This window comes from Dendronephthya gigantea, unplaced genomic scaffold (assembly GCF_004324835.1).
Source record: "Dendronephthya gigantea isolate DGI-Jeju-01 unplaced genomic scaffold, DenGig_1.0 000194F, whole genome shotgun sequence".
Taxonomy (NCBI): domain Eukaryota; kingdom Metazoa; phylum Cnidaria; class Anthozoa; order Malacalcyonacea; family Nephtheidae; genus Dendronephthya; species Dendronephthya gigantea.
Genome location: NW_021163204.1, coordinates 102,445 through 116,749, shown reverse-complemented (window position 1 = coordinate 116,749; position 14,305 = coordinate 102,445). Strand labels below are relative to the sequence as shown.

General features: G+C 35.9%; 1 protein-coding gene across 1 annotated transcript; it reads left to right on the top strand.

Moving 5' to 3' along the window:
- The first annotated feature begins 8,103 nt into the window (after window positions 1-8,103).
- LOC114539010 lies at window positions 8,104-13,431 on the top strand. The gene is made up of 4 exons (XM_028559847.1): window positions 8,104-8,220; window positions 8,615-8,744; window positions 10,343-10,576; window positions 12,869-13,431. The coding sequence occupies exons 1-4, from the start codon at window positions 8,104-8,106 to the stop codon at window positions 13,174-13,176; spliced, it is 789 nt and encodes a 262-aa protein (XP_028415648.1). The 3' UTR covers window positions 13,177-13,431.
- Window positions 13,432-14,305: the final 874 nt, after the last annotated feature.

The window sequence follows — 14,305 nt, the reverse complement described above, 5'->3', positions numbered from 1 at the left end:
GTTTTACCGGGATTCACTAAAAGACTATGTCCACAACACCAACGTGTGACCTCCAATAGATTTTGTCTCATGGTTTCTAAGGCTAAGTTTGCATCTTGAGTTGAGAAGGAGAGGAACAATTTCGAATCATCAACATAAGATTCAAAATGGCAATTCGGTGTAATTGATGGCAAGCCGTCTATATTTATATACAGAAGTGCAAAGGAGAAAGAACTGCTCCTTGGGGAACTCCATGTGTCACCGGACGTCGTGACGAAAGGGTAGAACCAATCCGCACCATTTGACTTCTTCCGGTTAAATAGCTTTCGAACCAATTCACCACTAAATTTGATGCGCCTACGTTGGACAGTTTATGTAATAGGATTCGATGATCGATGCTATCGAAAGCTTTCGAAAGGTCTAATAAAACCATGGCCGTTAACATTTTTTTATCCATTGCTTCAAGAATCTCGTCAGTTACCGCAACATTAAGTGTTTCGGTAGAGTGAAATAATTTATTACCGCTCTGGTGAGAAGTAAGCCTCTGCTTTGAAAGTAAATAGCTATTGAACTGCTTTAAGACGATCTTTTCAAAAATTTTTGAAACCATTACCAGAAGTGATAGTGGGCGATTATTGCATGGTATCTCGTGGTCGCCGCCTTCTTTAAGTAATGGGATTGTCATAAACGTCTTCCAATTTGTAGGGAAAGTAGCAGAGGTCAAAGAGCTGTTGATAATGTTAGTTAATGCGGGCAATATAATAGGTAAACAATCTTTAAGTACACGTATCGGGATGAAGTCGATACCAGGTGATTTATTTAGTGGCATTTCTAAGACAATTCGTTGAACATCTGCGGTAGAGACATGTTCGAAGTGAAATTGTTCATCTACTGGAAACACCATGGTTCGTCGTGAGGGATCAGTCAACTGCAAGTTATGATCTTTGGCGATGTTCTCTGCTGCAAGGGCGGTAGACGAACCTACGGAGGTGAAGTAGTGGTTAAATTCTTCTGCTACCAGAGTTGAATCTTTTGCATAGGTAAGAGTGTTTCTCTCCTTCGATGGGATACAATTGTTAATTATTTTCCATAAAGAACCCGAATTGTTCTTATTCGTTAATACTTCAGACGTGTAGTAATCCTTTTCAGCGTGTCTTAGTGCGGACTTAACAACATTACGGGCAAACACGAACTCACTCCAGTCAGCTTGACGGCGAGTACTTAAGAAAATTCTATGCAAATGATCTCTGTTTCTCATCATGTTTTTTATCTCATTAGTTACGAATGTGCAAGGCCGATTCTTTATCTTAACTGTGTTTAGCGGGGCGTGTTTTTCCAAGGTGCTCTTTAACAACTTATCGAAGACGAATACCTTATCATTGACGTCGACGGTGTTCGAGGATCGAGTCTAATGTGTTATGTTGACGAAGCAGGTCAGATCTAAATTCCATTGGATTATATTTCTTGAAACTACGAATAGTTTTAAAGGATTGTTGTGGTTTAGGAGCTTTCAATTTAACAATAGCATAAACTGGGAGGTGGTCGCTGATGCAGGTACCAACTACGCCACTTGACTCTATTAAAGAAGAAGACGACGACATGATAACATCTAATAACGATGCACTTTTATCCGTGACTCTTGTATAGTCTTCAATAACCTGTGTTAAGTTTAACTCAATGATGAATGTTTGTAAAGTTTTACCCTCGATGCTATCTTTATTCTTCAGGTTACAGTTTAGGTCTCCGAGTATTATTACCGGCTTCTGCTTTAATAGCGCTCTGGTAAAGTTCGGTTTTAATAGGGAATCGAAACAGTCGAGGGGGCAATCAGGTACTCTGTAGACGATGCAAATTATGATAGATTTGTTTTTATTGTGCTGTAGTTAGATCCAGAGTTGGTGAAAGCTCGAATCAGATATACTTGATAAGTCTTTCAACATGTGTGCTTTTATATTATTCCGAATATAGGCGCAAACACCGCCTCCTTTTTTTCCCAAACGATCCAATCTAAATAAGTTGTAGCCTTGGATAGCTATTTCATAGTTTTTGGTGGTAGTGTTTAGCCATGTTTCCGATAAAGTAAGGACGTCAATATTGTATAGCTTTATAAAATTGGTGATTTCAATAAAATGGGACTTGTTTTTTAATGATCGGATGTTCAGGTGTACAATCATGACATGTGAAGTTGGATGTGGTATAACGTTCAAGGGTTCATGACTTTGCGGACCAGTTGTATGTGGTTTTGCCAATCTGTTTGGTGTTGATGTTTTGATCCTGACCAAAAATCCTGCTTTCTGTGTCTATGTGTGTTTTGTAGCGCTTTCTTGTACTTTCGGGTAATGTGTTGTTTTCGCGTTGACGGACGGTGGGTAATACGCGTAGGGATATGTTGTCTTTGGTTCTGGTCGAAGTTTATATTAACATTTCGGATTTTATCGTTGACCTGGTTGATTCGCATGTTATCAACTTTAGGTATTTCTTTATGTGAACGATTTGCAGACATGACTTGTTTTCCTGACATTACACTGTTTTTAATGTGATGATCATTCAGCTTGTGTCTTTGTTTATAATCCTCATACTGGCGTTTAAAGGAGAGACCCTCATTTTCTGTGGTCGCGTTAAGGTCAATAACTTGTTTCGATCGAGGCTTGTCGTTATCATCTTTAGGAGAGTCAGCCAATAGTCGCGTATTACCTTTACCTTGGCCCAAAAATGGCTTTGGGTGAGTATTTGTTTTATTCTTTTGTCTGTGATCTATTAACTGTTCCTCGGGAGGGGGAGTTGTATTTACATAACAACTCTCATTGAGCTCTTTGTCTTGATGATTATTTTCCGTAGACAGGTGTTTGTTGTTTGAGAGCGATTCATTGTTCTCAAAGGAGTGATTATTGACTTTCTCATTGTTTCTAATCGACAGTTTTGACTTGACTTCATTATGTTCTTCTTGAAGGCGATAAACACGGTTCTCTAAAACATTATTTTTCGATTTCTCCTCTTCAAGGACAGCATGAATCTTGGTTATTTCGGTCTTCAGATTCTGTATGGTTGAACTCAACGGCATACCTTCTACATTAATAAATGATTGGATCGCGTCGACCTTACTGCTCAATGCTTCGAGTTGAATAGCCAAGTCATCCGTGTCGATTTCACATTCATTCACATGTTCGACAATATTTCGTTCGCCTTCCAAAAGGAGGCCTTCACAGAGCTGTATTAAGTAATCTTTGACCAACATACCATTTTCCCCTTTGAATGTTATGGTATTGAGCTTACCCGGGTACCAAATAATTGTAAGGTCTGAGGCTGATGCGACAAATCGTTTGGAACTGCCACCAGGCAGACTCCATTCGCCTTGTTGACCAAGAGCGGTTTTCACAAAAACTTTCAGGTCGCAGTATGTTCCACACCATTTCAGCCGTTTGCCATCGTAGGAAATGATTTTCGTAAGCACTAATTTTCGTATTTTGTAGAAATCACATACAACCTCGAGGCTATCGACACTTAAGTGGTTGATATTCGTATAGCAAGTCGCCATACCTGTAGTATTTGATCCATACATGAACGGAAAAAGTGCATGATTAATGATTGCGAATTGCTGAAAATTAAATTTACTCAGGCATATTCCGGCAAAAAACAATCACTAATCCATGTCATGCAATTAATATTCCTATTTTTACAGCTATTTTTATATGCATATATCTAACCACAATAAAGCCTTGCGTAACAATCCTATTGTCAGATCCTTATGTTAAAGAAATAAAATATAGGTAAATAATTATGTCCTTTTGTAAAACGCATATTTTGGAAATTAATTATATATTTTTCGCACGCATTCGTTTATACTTTGCCTCACCGATTTACCAGGCGATGATATTTCTTAGTTCAAAGCAATGCAAACTAATCAACGGATATTTCTCCTGTAATTTTAGATGCTTGCTCTGCACCGAAAACTATTCGCATATCTGAAGCCACATACAGTTTGTCGAGCAGCTGCGCTCAGAAATGTTTGCAGGAACCTTTTTGTGCTGGGTATAACTTTAAGAATATGCTCCAGAAAACGAACTCGAACTGTCAGTTAGCACACGCTCTGAATTACAACATAAGCAATTGCAACATAGGCGACAAAGGCTGGGTGTTTTATCATTTGCTTGGACAAAGGAAGGTAAATAAATTGCTTCTTTCTTTTTATGAGCACACGCAATGTATTCAATTATCGAAGTGATTTATTATATTTATTAAATTATTCACAGACAGCAAGCATTCCCACGAACAGATTTTCAAAGTGCCGCTTTTAAGCCGATCGATCGAATTTTTATTCCAGCAGCTAGGTGCTGCAAACAATATTCTGATGGATATATACCTATTACACCAATGACTTGAACCTCTAAAATACACATAGCTATATTTATAATATTTATATATAGCACCTACAACTGTATAATAATTTTATTCAGTTACATAGCTGTGAAGTTATAATGCATTAGATTGAAAGTTTATCTTTTGAATGTTGCATGTGATGAAAAATTCGATAGTTAGACCATTAAAATACAAACCAATTTTTCATAGGTGCCTTGTAGTAAAATGAAGAATTGTAAAAATGGAGGAAAAACAGTCATTGCTCTTAACGATGGACCTGGATCAGATCCTTACAAGTGTAGATGTGAAGAAAAATACGAAGGAAATCTTTGTGAATATGGTGAGCGAAGCGTTTTAGCGTGATTTTGATACTTGATCAGAACTAGTGCGATAACTACGAGCTTAATATATCAGCGCGAAAAGTATAAATGCGTGATGGTAGTAGAACGAGCTACATAGAGCGAGGGGCAAATAAGCACATTTATTTTGAGAGAGTCATTCTAAATATTGAATCATGCTCTCAATTTTGAAACCATCGCGCTTCACAAACACAAGCGTTAGACACCGAAGTCTTTACGGAAAGCTGAAATACGATAAAACGAATTTTTGCCTTCCTTTGGTCTCGTATCGTTTCGGAATACCTGTTTATGGACTACATTCGTATTTCTGGTTATAATTTTAAATCAATTTAGCGCCTCCCCTCTTCTGACTACACGAATAAACTGTGTTTACCGCTCGTGACTGATAAAACTTGAAAATTTTAAATCAAGTCAACTGGATTATAATTTTCTATAGCTACAGACCTCTTCTCTGAATCCACGATACTGTCTGGAATACTTCATTTATATCAAAATTTGCTACAAACATGGATCGGAAGAAGCTATAATACATTGCTTGGTTGGCGCGCAAGTATAGATGGATGGGCAGCAGCTACTTTCCACACAAGATGTGGTCACAAGAAACCAACTGTTACCTTCATAAAAGTTGGTGAATATATCTTTGGTATCTCCGTTACAGCGTCTTCGGATGGTAAGACTGATAATAACACTGTCGGCAGCGCAGCTTTGTCTTGCGTTTGTGACACACGAGCAAATCAAAGTCTGGGCTTCCTATCAGAGCATCAGTATTTAAAATTTTATTACTTTCAGCAAATGCTAGTTATATCACCATTATTAATGAATGAGTGTTCAAAGATGGTAATAGTTCCTTAAAATATAATGCACTACGTATATTAGGCGCATCACTGATTTCTTTTGAGCGCTATTGTTCCGGTACGGTATATAAAAATCAATATAATTATGAATATACATCCCCCAATTAAGCGGTCTAGCTACGGTCCTGAGTACACATTGCACATGCTAGAAAGCTATGAGAGGAAAGCTATGAACTATCAATTTTTGAAATTCGTCACATGGCTAGGTTCTATTAATTCATTTAGCTTAATTTTGACAAGTTGTTCGTTAGTCCTCTTCTGGACATTGATAATTATCACATTCCACACTGAAAATCTCTTCAGCTAGCTCTTTTCTTGTAGTATACGATTGTGATGAACAATTAAATTACGTTATTTGAACAACCAGGTTCATGGCACTGAATGAAGTTGGCTCAGTAGTGCACTAGTTAATACCTCATGACCAAAAGGTTATAGTGTACTGTAGCTGTCTTTTCCTGCATTTTACTTACAATACTTTACTTTTTCAGCCCAAAGTCGTGTTTTTCAAAGCTCCACTTTATGGATGGAGTTATTTTTTGTAATCCAATTTTTGAACAGGTGGAATTCCAATGTTTTTGTGATGAAGAGCAGAACATTGGAAAACCGGTCAACTCACTTGGGCGATGTTGACAGCCGGGCCAACTCGGCTAGGTGGGATAAAATTTGCATCATTTGTCCATGTAATCGCAATTTGCATGTAATCGCTGTGCATGCCCAAATTTTGCAGTCATCGCATAGCAACAAAGTTGTTCATACAGACTTTAGTTTGGAATTGTGTTATACAGATCAACGTTTGCAAATATCAATTCTTTTTAATGGGAATGAAGCGCAAAATGCCAATCGTCATTTTAAAGTTCATATTCCTGCCCCGCTATATACACGCAATGCACTGCATGCCCACAACTTATTTTACTAAAAGCGTGTATTACAAGGATTTAGTCAAGTTTTCTGTTTAGTTTGGTTATTATTGATAATAAATTTGCATATACCCATGGAATTAATATTATGAATAATGTGTTTTCATTATACGGTAATCCTGCGTGTTTATTGTGTCGTCTTTAGTTCCTGCGTGCCTGCTAATTAAACGCCAACAAAATCAAATTCGTTTTTGTGTTTCTACTTTCTCTGGCTTGTTTCTATGGTCTTTCGCCGTACTAGACTTTATGATGTAAAAATGTGGAAAAGCTTCAAAAATCTTCGCGGTCTGGTCAAAAAAACGCCATTATAAGTATTAAAGCATGATATATTCCAATTGATCGTGTTTCCGTCACTAAACATGCATACAAGATTACCAATCAAATATTTATTAGAAATTAAAAGTGAGCTAATGAAAATTATTACACCGGCTCGAAATTTTATGACTTTTATAGAGTTCATAACTTTCGGTTTGTGCATGTTTAACCAAGTGAATGAAGATCAGAGCGATTAACCGACGTTTAGGCGTTTTAGAAAAGAAAGATACAAACCACAATTATAAACTGAAATATATAAGAAACGGTATAATTTATTTTCCGCCAGAGAAACTTTGATTACTAAAAAAATATTTTAATTGAAAAGAGTGTTTTGACCTTGCTATAGCAACTGAGGGAAGTTACAATTAATAACGCCAATATTATATACGGACGATATTATTGAGTTTCTGTGATACTCCAGACGTTAACTACAATCCATGGGGCCGGTAACGATGTGAAATGCAATCCAGTCGATTGTGAAAGCTAATAGAAAAAATTGTATAGGGGACATTAAATTGTTAATAAAATTGTACTCCGAGATATGTTGCTAATGCGGTTGTAAGCCAAAATGTTGCGTTTCATTATGACAAGAAACTTTCCCGGAGGATTTCTTGTTCTGTTATTCCTGCCAGGTTTTGCAAAATTAGAAGATGAGTATTGCAGGCCAGAAGACGCTACGAATATGGCAATATCTTTTCGATTATTGCTTAAAGGTACAATATGATATAATATATGAAATGAATATTGTGATGTTGCTACTCTGAGTCAGCAATCGGGTAAGCTGAATATTAGCTTGACCACGGTGGGAATCGAACCCGCGACCATGGCATGGTTTGCTAGTCCATGATATAATATATGATTGAGAATATGAGACGTGTGTAAATATAGGTTATAACTAGTTATACGCTAAAGCTATAATTCTTGCATGGTGAGTAGTGAAATGGACTTCATATAGAACTCATGATTAATGATTTCTGCGACGCATTCAGCTTATTAGTCCGCCTGTTCCAGATCCTTATGTTAAAGAAATAAATCGTAGGTAAATGTGCATGTCCTTTTGTAAAACGCACATTTGGGAAATTAATTATATAGGTTTATGTTTCTCAAACATTCGTTCAAACTTTGCCTTACCGATTTACCAGGCGATGATATTTCTTAGTTCAAAGCAATGTAAACTAATCAACGGATATTTCTCCTGTAATTTTAGATGCCTGCTCTGTACCAAAAACTATTCGCATATCTGAAGCCACATACAGTTTGTCGAGCAGCTGCGCTCAGAAATGTTTGCAGGAACCTTTTTGTGTTGGGTATAACTTTAAGAATATGCTTGAGAAAACGAACTCGAACTGTCAGTTAGCACACGCTCTGAACTACAACCTGAGCAATTGCAACATAGACGACAAAGGCTGGGTGTTTTATCATTTGCTTGGGCAAAGGAAGGTAAATAAATTGCTTTTCTTTTTTTATGAGCACACGCGCAATGCCATAAATTATCGAAGTGATTTATTATATCTATTAAATTATTCACAAACAGAAAGCGTTCCCACGTTCTGATTTTAAAAGTGCCGCTTTTAAGTCGACTGATCGAATTTATATTACAGCAGCAGGTGCTGCAAGCAATATTCTGATGAATATAATTATTACACCAATGACTTGAACCCTTAAAGTATATTGGTATACCCATAGCTATTTTATAATATTTATATATAGCACCCACAGCTATATAATCTTTACATAGCTGTGAAGTTATAATGCATTAGATTGAAAGTTTTTCTTTTCAATGCTGCATCTGATAAAAAATTTGATAGTTAAAATACAAACCAATTTTTCAAAGGTGCCTTGCAGTAAAATGAAGAACTGTAAATATGGAGGAAAAACAGTCATTGATCTTAACGATGGACCTGGATCAGATCCTTACAAGTGTAGATGTGAAGAAAAATACGAAGGGAATCTTTGTGAATATAGTGAGTGAAGTGTTTTAGCGTGATTTTGATTCTTGATCAGAACTAGTGCGATAACTACGAGGTTGATATATCAGGGCGAAAAGTATAAATGCGTGATGGTAGTGGAATGGTTTAATTTATCTGCATTCTTGGCTTGATATCTCCGGAAAAAAGTGTTGTCTTTCTTTTCATTTCCATTCATTTATATTTTCTATTCTTTTATTCAATATTTTATAAAAACTATAGGCCGGCGGAACCAGGGGAGTCTCGTCTCAGACGAAAATTCACACCCCTGACCCCCTTTGACATACAAAATATAGGAAGATATATTTTATACCAACAAGTAACAAATTACGGATAAAACAATAAATAAAAACTTCACTTTGTGATTGTTCTAAGTCCTTAAAACATGGAGTAAATTAAGTTTATTATTTATTTAAAATAATTCACAGTCTGTCATTGGCTAATAGCCATATGTGAAATCGTCATATACAACGTGTGACGTCATAACGTGTGATACAAATTTTTTTAGTGTGATAATTTAGGATTAAAGCACTCTGTGAGTGCATTATGGGGTTTTACATCCACGAGTTCACGAACAAGGAACGAGAAGTTAAATACTGCACAAGGCGAAGCCGAGTGCAGTATGGAACTTCGAGTTCCTTGTTTTTGAACGAGTGCATGTAAAACCCGATAATACACAAACAAAGAGTGCTTTAATGCTTTTAATATTCATTTTGAGTAAACTCGTAAAGACTTTATATCATTTTAAAACTTAAATAAACAACACATGCTTGCCTTTAAATACTAAAACACCCTAACCAGTTGCCTGTTTAGTATTTTTCAGTGTGGATTCATCTATAATTACATTAATTTCTTCTTAACTAAGGTCGGCAATTTTTTGTTTATTGCCGCCATTTTGATCGTAGAATAAATCCTATAACGGCACTGCCGTGGCGTTGTTGCTATATAAAATTCACTCACGTGGTACAAATCGACCAATCAGAACGTACGTTTACAAAAAATGAATATTAAATAGTCGTATCCCACGTTTGACGTCACACGAATGGCGAAGACATCAACACAATGGCTTCCTCAAGTGAAAGGTTCGGCAACTTTGAGGAATACATGTTCGTTCTTTTAAATAACTAATAAAACATTTATTGAATTCGGTTTTCACATGATATGAAGAATTATCAAGTCTCAGTTTGTCATTATCAACCTCAGCCTTCGGCTTCGGTTGATAATGACAAACTTCGGCTTGATAATTCTTCATATCATGTTCAACCTCATTCAATAATTGCTAATTATGCACAGGGCGCCGAAACAGGAGAATGGAAGGGAGGCAGCAGGTGCAGCTTCCCGGCCCCTTTTTACGAGCGAGAGCGAGGGGCAAATATGCCCATTTATTTTGAGCGAGTCATTTTAAATAATTTTATTAACCATGCTATCAATTTTAAAACCATCGCGCTTCACAAGCACAAGCGTTAGCCACGGAAGTCTACACGGAAAGCTAAAATACGATGAAACGAATTTACCCCCCCTTTAGACTGTGTTCGCCACTCCTGATAAATCTTGCAAAAATCAAATCAAGTCAACTGGATTAAAATTTTCTTTAGTTACAGGCCTCTTCTCTGAATCCACGATACTCTCTGGAATACTTCACTTATATCAAAATTTGCTACAAACATGGATTGGAAGAAGCTATAATACATTGCTTTGTTGGCGCGCAAGTAGAGACGGATGGGCAGCAGCTACATTCCACACAAGATGTGATCACAAGAAACCAACTGTTACCTTCATAAAAGTTGGTGAATATATCTTTGGTTTCTTCGTTACAGAGTCTTGGGAAGGTAAGTGTGATATAAGCCCTGGATAATATCTGCAAAGGCACTACTCAGCCATTGCTATGACAACGGAACGTACGTTTTGGACAGTTTTGAGATTTAGTTTGTTTATGGTTTTCGCCTTGTTTTTTCTACGATTTTTTCTATTGTACTATAGATATTAGGAGGCAATAGATAGGTAACCTTTTTTCTTCAGATCTGAACTTATAGTATAAGTTCCTATAGCTCATACTAATTCTGTATAACTTTTCGGTTAATGTAGTTTCATCGCACATTGATACACAATAAATAATTTAGACAGTCACGTCCGGAACGCGACAGTAAGACTGCTAATAACACTGTGGGCAGCGCAACTTTGTCTTGCGTGTGTTACAAACGAGCAAATCAAAGTCTGGGCTTCCTATCAGAACATCGGTATTTAAAAATTTATCACTTTCAGAAAATCCTAGTAAATCACCATTATTAAAATTAATAACGTTCAAATTAAAATAATTAGTGCATTTATATGGCGTAGATTTCCAATCTAAGTGGTTCGTGTGAGAATATTTTGCGCAAGCTTGCATATAATATACTGAGCCCTAAAATCCTGTCTTTCTTAATTTTTCAAACAACGAATAGCACATAGCATTATTTCGATATTAAGCATAAAGTTCGAATAAGATGGTAATAGTTCCTTAAAATATAATTAATGCACTACGTATATATCAGGCGCATCACTTTTGAGATTTGACCTTTAAACGTTGGTTGCATTGACGAGCACATGTGGTCGACAATTAGAAGGCATGTGGGTAAATGTTATAATGAAGATACGTCGAGAATAGAGAGTTGCATTTTAATTATACGGGCAACGAAAATATGTCAAGCAAAGAAAATATGATATTCGATAAGTCATATATTAAGTGACTACCACCATTTCTGTGCATTAAATCGAACTCGATTTCTTACAAACTTTACACTTATTTTGAAAATCATGTTTTTTGTCTGTATTTTTATCATTATGCAGGTTTGTGTAAATTATTGTAAATGACGGTACTAGTAGAAACCGTACTGGTCGATCTTATGATTAAATACACTTTAAGTTGCTGGACTTTTCTCCGCATGTTGGGCATTTTTCCCTCTGAGCTATATTAAAATTCCTGGGAAAGTGCTCGACCTTCAATTTCAGTAAGTTCGCCGACATCTTTTTGATGCAAAAATCATAGGGGAATTTTGGCCTTTCTGACGCAAATCTGACGCCATACTGATCAGGCTCATATCTGCATGAGCACGCTTCCAAAATATTTCCTGCCTGCATATATATAATTATTTCGATATATTTTAAACACTTTAATGATGATTAAAGATAATTATTTCAAGATTTATACAAATAATACAGGTCGTACACGTTGTTTTTACCAACATCAGACGAATTTATAGTACAAAAATTTCTTAGGCATAAAAATGAAAATTACTTGTGAGTTAGCTGACTTTTTTCAATATTTTTTTAAGTTATAATAGTTTATGAAATTTCACAAGTCCTTCCACATAACTATACACATGTGAAATTCCATAGGTTCCAAATCTACATGTGAAATTTCACAGGTCCTTCCACATAACTTCACGATATAATTATTTCGACATATTTTAATCACTTTAATGATAATTAAAGATCATTATTTCAAGATCTATAATACAGGTCGTACACGTTGTTTTTACCAAAACCAGGCGAATACAAAAATTTCTTAGGCATAAAAATAAGACTGCATGGTTACTTGTGAGTTAGGTGACTTTTTTTTTAATTTTTTGCAGTTATAATACTTTATAACTTCAAAAAATTTTAAAAAAGTCAACAAACCCACAAGTAATTCTCATTTTTATGCCTAAGAACATTTTATATGCCAGAAAATGTTTGGCTGTTTTATGGAGATAAATTCTAACTTCCATTGCATTTTTCAACAATTAATATTTGGAGAAAGTGTTATATTTTGTTTCCTAAAAACTACATGCTTATACATTAAAGAAACACATGGCTAAAGATCATGAACAAAGACTATAAGTTGGGAAATACAATTTTAGCCAGTTCATAAATTATTTGATTAGCTGATTGTTCCTTTAGCATGGGTACACAGGATACAGTGTAATACCTGTAATAATGTTCATTATCTAACATAAGGTTTGGTTCATATTGCATGAGAGTGAGAAATTATAATGTAGATCAGCAGTTTTACCAAACGAATGAAAGGTTGTTTTCAAAAATCTGTTGAACTTTATATCCCATGTATGCCCGTAATTGTTAATAAAAGTTTTGACTTATTACAGGAAGTCGCTACAAGGAAGCTCCGGGTTCTTTCATTTTCTCGTTACGCAACAAGGAAAACCTAGCTCCATTTAAAGCTCCATTGAAAGACGAAAGTCATGGCAACGCCGTGTGTGCCAATCCCAGTTATGGACCAACAATAGGGGGTGGCCATGATATTCACATCTCCGACAACGCTCATTCTAATACCAACTCATACACAAACTTCGGGCATACTTATGAAGCTGCAGAAAACGTCGGCAAAGACACCATCCTGGCAGGGACAAAAAAATTCTCTCCTTCTGAACTGGAAGTGTTTCATCTTGTATAAACCCGAACATAGCGTCGCCTGCAAAAGAATTTGAGTATACAACACCGTTTTACTATTGATGACAATATGTAAATATTTTGAAACAATTTTATTCTCACATGCTTACACTCATCATCAGGAAGCTTCTCTTCTCGGTAGAAGCCTCTTAAAAAGGCCATTAGGGTGCTGAGGATTTAGGACAGCAACCCGACTAGGACAGCTAAAAATTAATATACTTAAAATAAACTTGTTCCTTTAATTTCAATCGTTTGTAAATCTACCACAAGATAAAGACATTATTTAGCCTAAAGCCAGAAAGGATTCTACTGAAGAGCCGCATGAGCTAAGTAAAGTAACTGTGACTGGGCATGCCCAAATTTTACAGTCATCGTTGATCATACAGACATTAGTTTGGAATTATTTTATACAGATCAATGTTTACAAATATTTTTTTAATCCCATGAGGCACAAATTGCCAATCGCCATTTTCAAGTACATATTCCTGTCCCGCCATATATATGATTCACGCAGTGCACAGCTCCAACTTCTTATACTAAAAGCGGGTATTTCAAGGTCTTAGTCAAGTTTTTTGCTGAGTTGGGTGATTACTGATAATAAACTTGCATATACCCATGGATTTAAAATGATGAATAATGTAGTTTTCATTATAGACGGTAATCCAGCGTGTTTATTGTGTCGTTTTGAGTTCTTGCATGATCCATGTTAATTAAACGCCAACAAAATCAAATTCGTTGTTTTACGGTCTTCGGAAAAGCTTGAAAAATCTATGCGGTCTCGTGAAAGTAGGCCATTAAGAATTAGAGCATGATATTCCAATTGATCGTGTTTCCATCCAACATGCAATATTACCAATCAAATATGTATATAGGAAATTAAAAGTGAGCTAATGAAAATTATTACACCGCGGCTAGAAATTTTATGACTTTCACAGTTCATAACTTTCGGTTTGTGGATGTTTAACAAAGTGATTGAAGATCAGGACGATTAACCGACGTTTAGGCGTTTTAGAAAAGAAATAGATACAAACAGCAATTAACTAAAATATATAGGAAACGGCATAATTTATTTCCCGTCAGAGAAACTTTGATTACTAAAAAAATATTTTAATTGAAAAAAGTGTTTTTATCTT

Excerpts from the sequence above, each read along its gene's own strand:
- LOC114539010 (XM_028559847.1), top strand. The coding sequence starts at position 8,104 with ATGCTTGAGAAAACGAACTCGAACTGTCAGTTAGCACACGCTCTGAAC. Across the intron at positions 8,221-8,614 it reads ATTTGCTTGGGCAAAGGAAG|GTGCCTTGCAGTAAAATGAA; the intron begins GTAAATAAATTG and ends AATTTTTCAAAG. Across the intron at positions 10,577-12,868 it reads CGTTACAGAGTCTTGGGAAG|GAAGTCGCTACAAGGAAGCT; the intron begins GTAAGTGTGATA and ends GACTTATTACAG.